This window comes from Schistocerca serialis, chromosome 9 (assembly GCF_023864345.2).
Source record: "Schistocerca serialis cubense isolate TAMUIC-IGC-003099 chromosome 9, iqSchSeri2.2, whole genome shotgun sequence".
Taxonomy (NCBI): domain Eukaryota; kingdom Metazoa; phylum Arthropoda; class Insecta; order Orthoptera; family Acrididae; genus Schistocerca; species Schistocerca serialis.
The window spans coordinates 325,841,178-325,849,226 of record NC_064646.1 but is presented as its reverse complement, the minus strand read 5'-3'; the positions used below and the strand labels follow the sequence as shown (position 1 = coordinate 325,849,226).

At 37.3% G+C, this 8,049-nt stretch overlaps 1 protein-coding gene across 1 annotated transcript in view; it reads right to left on the bottom strand.

Annotated features, from left to right (window-relative positions):
* Positions 1-6,233: 6,233 nt before the first annotated feature.
* LOC126419114 (charged multivesicular body protein 1b) overlaps positions 6,234-8,049 on the bottom strand; it is a 40,559-nt gene continuing 38,743 nt past the window's right edge. The window contains exon 4 of the mRNA XM_050086211.1: positions 6,234-7,760. Within this exon, the coding sequence (XP_049942168.1) occupies positions 7,643-7,760 (118 nt within the window). The 3' untranslated portion in view covers positions 6,234-7,642. The remainder of the gene's footprint in view (positions 7,761-8,049) is intronic.

Here is an 8,049-nt window from a genome sequence, read left to right as displayed (position 1 = left end):
CACTGACTTTAAGAAAAACACACACACACGGAGAGAGAGAGAGCGAGAATGTAGGAAAAGAGAGATTGCTATTTACTGTAAAGAAGGCACCTCAAGCTGCACACAGGCACGATTAAGACACACTCACTTTTAGCTTTTGGCCACAGCCTTCATCAGTAAAGGCCATGGCCAAAAGCTAGAAATGAGTCTTCTAATCATGCCCGACTGCAACATGACGTGTCTTCTTTATGGTAACTAGCAATCTATCTTTGCCTACATTGTTGATATTCCTACCTGAAGAACAGACAGAGATTGCTGTTACATGTTGAATTTTCCAGTTCTTTCCACTTCATATCTCCTTATCTGCTGTTACTTCCTTTGGGTGTATATTGTCCCAGCCTAGCTATGCCCTAATCCTGTGACTACAATCACAGAGTTACAAATGAAGTTATTCAACTCAAACAACTATCTGCATGTAAGAATTTGTGGGGCTATGAAATGGAATAGTTAAATAAGCTCAGTCGTGGAATAAAGTGGGAGCCAGACTTTGGTTCATTGGTAGTGTACATAGGAGACCACTTAAACACCTCTGCCAGTTATCCTAGAATATTGCTCAAGTGTGTAGTACCAGTGCCAAATAGGACTGATGTTAGGTATTGAACAGATATAAAGACAAATTGTAGATGTTTGTTACGGAGGTGTCATGGAAATCTTGAACTGGCAGATGACTGAAGAAAAATGCCAGCCATCCTGTGAAAGCATACCTAAACTTTCATAAAGCAGTATTAAGTGGTGCACTAGGAATATAATACAGCTCTCTACATACTGCACTCGTTGGGACTGCGGCGACAAGACTGGACCCATTACAGCACACAGATGCATTGTAGTAATCATTCTTCCACGTTTCAAACATGAATATTAAAACCCTAATATGTGGTACAATTGGAAGTACTGTCTGTTGTGCACTTCAAAGTGGCTTGCACTGAAAGGATATGAATTATACTGAGTTGCTAATTAATTTATTGGATCTAGATAACTTATTATGGCAATGAGAAAGTAACAAAGCTGTCTTGAAGCAAATTGTGATTTTGAAATCCGTTTAAAATCTCGCTTAAGAAAAAGTTTACATTTTCTTTTTCTTTGATTATGATCAATCTGTAAATGACTAGAATGGTATTTAGTAACAATGTCCAACTCTTCTTGTAATCCTGATTCAGTGTTCAATAGAAGCAGTCATGTGCAATAAATGACCCACATGTGAGTGCTTCTCATCAAATTGGATCAATCAAAAGAACATAATTTGGGAAGGAATGAACAGATCAGAAAAATTTCTCTTTAATAGATCTGAAAGTGAAAAAAGTGTGTAAGTACTTTGTATGGAATTACACAGTTGTTATGAGTACTTAAAGAGTACTTTTTTCTGCAACAGAAACCATAATCTTCAGTTTTTTGTGAATACACAATTTGATTGGTATTGAATATTGTAATTAGGATATTTTCTGTCTCCTTCCACTGCCATGTTTGCAAAGTTTGATAATAGGCCTGAAATATAACAACACAAGCTGGCATGTACACAGTTTGTTTCAATGTCAGAAGTGAATCAAATTTTTATTACTTCACAGTATCTCAGGCAGATACAATTTCTTTCTTTTTAAGAAAATAACTTTCATTTTAAGCTATATTATTACTTTGTATTTTTAAGTAAGTTTTTATCCTATTACTACCTTATATATTTCAATGTTTCCTGACCTTATGTTTCTTAAACCTAAGTACAAAATTTTATGATGTCACTGTTAGGAGCTATTCAGTTCTTGTGCCATTTGAAAAGGTGGCTTCACAAATAGGCCATTCTGGATTAGCTAAATATCTGCTGTATCACTTGTGATAAGCTACAGAACATAACTCCAATCATAGAATTCAAAATAAAATGTTCTGTCCACTCTTCTATGAAATGTACAATGCATTGTGTTACAGACATTCTGTGTTGAAACCCACATGATGACAATACATAACTTTACATTAGTACACACTGTACATATGAGACATCCTGCAATTTGAAGGAAGCACCTGGTCAGGAGGCAGTGACCATTATCTGGTTGGGTTTATACACAGTATTGATGGCATAAGTCCTAAGGTGGACAGCCATTCGAGAACCTTTTGTCACAAAAAAATTTCTGAACAGAAATTCAATTACTGGGATGTCAAATTGAAATCAATTGTCACTGTTATTTCCACACACAATCTTTTTTTAGTACACTGATGTAATACAACACAAAAATTATGCAATGGGTGACCAATGTTGGATCTTCACACTATTGACCACTAGACCACCAGCACAGCAAGTCGGTGAAAGAGGACAGAAATTACAATGTTGTATGTCTAGTATATTGCTATCGCCAACCACTTTCTAGCTCAACATCTACACCATGCAGGAAGCCTACCCTTGGCCCACAGTCGCTTCTCCTGCAGAGACTTAACTGGATTCACTAGTACATTGTATGATGTGGACACACTACTCATTACAAACAGTCTGTTGACAGGCCAAATGCTAGCAGGCACCACCAGGGGCACCATCGTCACTCACAGCCAGTGCACATGACAGCACTGCAATTTAAGAAACTAGCTTGTATCTGTGGGTCAAATGCCTGTGATGTTCTTCCGTCTGCTGTGTATTTAAATGTTGGCTCACCCACAGCAGGCAGTACTTCGCTCATCTCCAGGCCAAGAGCGGGCCACATCCTGCGACCCACCTGTGGGAGTCTACACGACTCCAGTTACATCCTCCACCCAACACCATGGATGATACTACACGACTGGACTGGTATTGCCATAGTGGAACTTTGACTGTGTAGTTGTGCTAGTGTGATCATTGTGACCATCATCACTGTGGACTTGGATTCTGATACTCTTACCTGATCAAGGATGATCATCTCAGTTGTTCTGCAGTGGGATAGAAAAAAAAACTTACTCATCAAGAGGCAGTAGGATAACACACAAATAAAGGTACCAAAATACGCAAGCTTTCAGAAGCAGTAGATGCTTCTTTTCACAGAAGGGTTGAAGAGGAAGTAAAAAGAGGTGAAAGAAAAGGGCTAGTGAAGTTTAGGAAATGGAGAGTTCAGAAAAGGTGCTCAGAACCACGGGTCGGGAGACTTAAAAGATGGGATTATATTTTCAAAAATTGATTATTTCAGTTTTTATTATGCTGAACTCAGATTTGTTGTGTTGCTGTAATAAAAGTGTCTTTAATAGCTATCTGGGAATACTCCTCAATCATTGGTGTGTTGTTTAGAATAGAATCATACAAAAGCCGGCTTGTGCAGATCACAAATCTGACTTCTGAGGACAGTCTAGTTTATTCTCACATTAGCAACTGACTTGGACTTCATCTCTGTTGTGGCCAGTTTTCTGCCAAATCAAAGTGATGTGAATCCCTACATCTTCTTACCAAAAAATGCTACTTGCAAGTGAAGGTTATAAAAATGAGATATTGAATGTGAAAAGTACAGATGTTGTGCAAGGTTGTTATTTGTAATTGCATGTGGCGAGCTATACCGAGACACGACGCACATCTTCAACACGCAACAGTGATCAAAGTAAGTTTGCAAGAGGAAGTTCCTGCTCAGACATGGGAATAAAATTTCCCTGAATTGCCAGCCTGCCTTCGAAATATGCTGAATTCCAAGGCACAGATATCTGAATAATGGATGTTACTTAATGAAAGACATTAAAATTATCTTTATTAATTCATTCTAATTCTGCATACTGAACAAAGGAGATTGATGTAATCTAATTACTGTATGTTTGTGATGGCAATACACAAGTTGTTAAATTCAACTGAAATTTCACTAGCTATTTGGTAGAACTGCAGATGTGTATTAATTCTATATTATAATGCAATAACAGGCAAAGCAGAAGCCCAGGAAGCATACAAAGCCACAACGGTCATGGTTGAAGACAAAGATGATATAAATTATATTTGAAAGTTAGCTGATATAGAATGCATGTCATAGGCAACCAGCATCCATGAACAATGCAAAAGTCGTGCAAAAAACCGAAAGTCATTAGGGCAGAAGCAAAGGTTGAACTGAATACACGTGACATGAATCAAAAGGCTACATTTGAGATGGCATGGACTTCAGAAAGAAACCAAATGTATATGGGAAGCTAAAGGGTTATTACAGAATAATTCGAACAGCATACCAAGAATTCCTATAACAAATGGCTAGGTATACCGTATTTACTCGAATCTAAGCCACACCTGAAAAATGAGACTCGAAATCAAGGAAAAAAAAATTTTCCCGAATCTAAGCCGCACCTGAAATTTGAGATTCGAAATTCAAGGGGAGAGAAAAGTTTTAGGCCGCACCTCCAAAACGAAACAAAGTTGGTCTATTGTAATATGAGACACAATTTAGGTCGAATGAATGACGATACAGCTACAGTAGTTTGGTTCGAGTCGTAAACTTAGCAGTTAAGCTTTACCAGGTAGCCATTGCTATGCGTCAGGCACTCCGTCTGTATTTATACGGGTACCCTTCCTTTTTCACGTGCTTCGTCTGGGTTGAATTGATTGCTTATTTTTCTTTGATCTGATAAGTGCCGTTACTTTGTTATAGGTGTTTACGTCACTCTAAGCTGAAAATGCATTATTGTACTGTGTCACGCATTGTTTGTCGCATTCTGATAATGAGTGTTTACAACCTGTCGCTGCTCGCGGCATGGCTTGCTTTTGTACGCGCTACTGCCGCTTCCAATTGAAAAAATAAATAAATAAATAAATAAAATCATCTCATTAGCGAAACAATGGCAAGAGACTGCAGTTTGTTGTTACTTACACTGCCGCTTTCTTTGATAATGATCAACAAGAACCAAATAATAGACTGCGTGTGATAGAAGATGTTGTGAAGGAGAGTTTAGCGAAAAATTTTCTCCGTTTGAATATCTTTGCAGATGCCTCTTTAGTACATTACCTTCTGCACAGAAATTAGAGTCATCTTAGATTTAAAAATCTAGTCAGTTGTCGTGCTTCATTTACGACTGTTATCTCTAATCGGCGCAAGAATAATACTAATATAAACATTGGATGATATGTATATTCTTCCGCGGTTGCTGTTGTCTCACTCTAGTTTTGTAGTTTATTAGGCAGGCAGGATTTAAATGAAGTAGCAGCAAACGCAAAAGAATACATGGCAAAATGTTTATATTCGTATTATTCTTATGATGAAGAGAATACTGCATGTGATTCACAATTCATAAAAGTTCCTATTAGCAACCATCTCTTGTCACAGGTAGGAAAAAATTCAGAATGTAGAGTTGGCCGTATTGACAAACATCCCAAACAGTCTTGCCAGTCGGATTTTCGTAGTACATTGAAAGGCTGCTACATTCGAAGATGAACAATACGGAATTTGTATTTACTTCGTTGGATAATGTATGAAAATGCAGTGGTCGAAACTCGGGGCGGAGAAAAAAGTTCGTCTTCCACCTTTTTCTTTTTTTAATTTATTTACTGATGCAGAGGTTTTGGCGCCAGTATTTATCTTTGTGCCTGCAAAGCATGCCTGTGTAGCGCTACGTATATTCGACGGCAAAAGTTACTTGTGGCGGCACCTACCAACATTTTACAGAACTTCCGCTTACTTTGCACTCGATTCTAAGCCGCAGGCGGTTTTTTGGATTACAAAAACCGGAAAAAAAGCGCGGCTTAGATTCAAGTAAATACGTAACTAAAGATTGTATTGAAATTAAGTTTTGCACAATAATGGTTCTATAGCAAGAACAAACATTATCTATGGAACATAGTACTTTATAGAGGAACACATAAGATACAATTAAGTACAGGTTGTGCGTAGCACTGAAAATATTGACTGGACAACAGCAATACAGGTTACAGAGTAAGCCGAGCATTCGTTTGTGATCACAGAAATAATACTGTTTCTTTGGTGACTCACCAGAGCATGCCAGGGTGCGACCCAGGTGGCCTCTACAAGTGCATCTGTGAACTGTATGGATGTACAATCTCTGAATTTGCGCACATCATGAGTGAAGGTACATCAGACAGAAGAGGGTGAATTCAGCATGCAGGCTGCTTGCCGAATGTACCCGAGAAGTTAAGATTCGTTTCAGCACAATAAAACCAATATCTTACTCTAGTGACTATTTGATTCATGGGTTACATAACTGTACTGTGTTACTAAAACTGTATAAATGAGCTAAAACCAACCAGAAAAAAACTCTAAATGCCCAATATATTTATGTTCTCATTTTTAGTGATTTTATTCCAAAACAGAAATTCTGAATATCACACTTAATTAACATATAAACACCACAATGTATTTTGGAGATACTCTTCTGCATAAAACACTCTCAGATGTTAACAATGATTCGGAACTGAGAAGTAACTAAAGTGGAGTGCAATAGGAAATAATACTACATGTGGAAAATCAGAGTTAAAAAATATATTTATTTTTTGAAAGCAAACTAATCAAATTAATAACTGCAAGCACAACTCAACTGTTTTATTACGTTCTTTGACATTCTGTGAAGTTAATATCTCTTGGATGACAGTTCATATTTACAAAAGAACTAGTGTATCAAAACAAGTGCAATGTTTGTTATTATGAACAGTAGGAGTGCAACATTTACAAGCATCATATCTTCACTAACAAGAGCAATTTTTTATACTTTATTTCAGTATAATCACAAATGACAGTGGCCATAGAAGGACAGTATACAAATAGGTTTTCAGATTATCTCTCTGATGCAGTCGCATAATAAATTTTAAATTCTATTGTGTCTTCATATCAGGATCAAGTCATATGTAACGAACACCCAAGCTCTATCTGTACGTCAGAAACTGAATGTGACACTGAACCAAGACTGGAAACAAGCAGTAAAGGTGGGAAAAGCCGTCAAATTCCCTACACTTGAAACCATATCTTCCATTAGTGCATTATATAGAGGTTGCCATGGGATATGAATCAAGTCACAGCACACTGAAATTCTATTTGACCATTTTCAGTTTCTAGAAACACAAGATACCCTTGTAATTAGTGTTTAAATACCTTCAACTAATGATGAAACAGACAGTCCAAAGCACATTATACACAGGCAGTATGAAACCACTAGAAAAAAAAGGTCCTTACAATACACAGTTTATGATTGCGTTTCCTTTGTAAGGAGCTTTTGTATCAAAATTAAACTGGTAGTCACTATGACAAACTAAACACAAGAATTCCCAAAAGAAAGTGCAGGGTTCAGTGTGCCTGCAGATATACTGATAAAAATATTACCGGAGGTCATCTTTTGCCTGTAGCTGTAATACCTGCAGAAGCACATTGGCCTTCTGCTAAAGAACGAAATGTACACAGAACAAAATTAATAAAAATGAATTTAAAAGATCTATCACCTTAGCAAGTCACTAAAAACAAAAACAGCACTCATGTACACTCACAATTGTACTCTCACTATCCACACACACACACACACACACACACACACACACACACACACACACACACACACACACTTATTTCTCCAAAACTTCACTGACAGACTATGAACAATGGGCCATACATGTACAATATACAAAGATATATTAATAGGCAGGGACTAAAAGAGGCACAAGCGATTCCAGCACAGCACCAGTCTCCTGCACTATTCAAACTTGTCGCAGACGAGCCAGGCGCTGAGTTAGTTCATCCTGCTCCTGAGACACTTGTGTCGATGCCCCAACAGAGCCTAACTGACCCTCTGGCAGTTCCATGTTCAATTCCAACCTGTATAGAAGAAAAATCATAAATTCTTTCAGCACCCTAAAGACCAATTCTCATCATATACACTAATAAAAACCTGCTATTACATTTTTTTTTTATTGACAACTTACCCAATAACTTTCACATAACATGACAGCAAACAAATGAGAATACTATGAAATTACAACCATGATAGCTAATATTTCTCATGTAGGCAGACAGTTGAAAATGTAAATTGCACAATGAAGGTTTTATAGCATTTGTAAGCTTAGAGAAATACGAAGTGTGTTCAAAAAGAAACCAACTTTGGAAA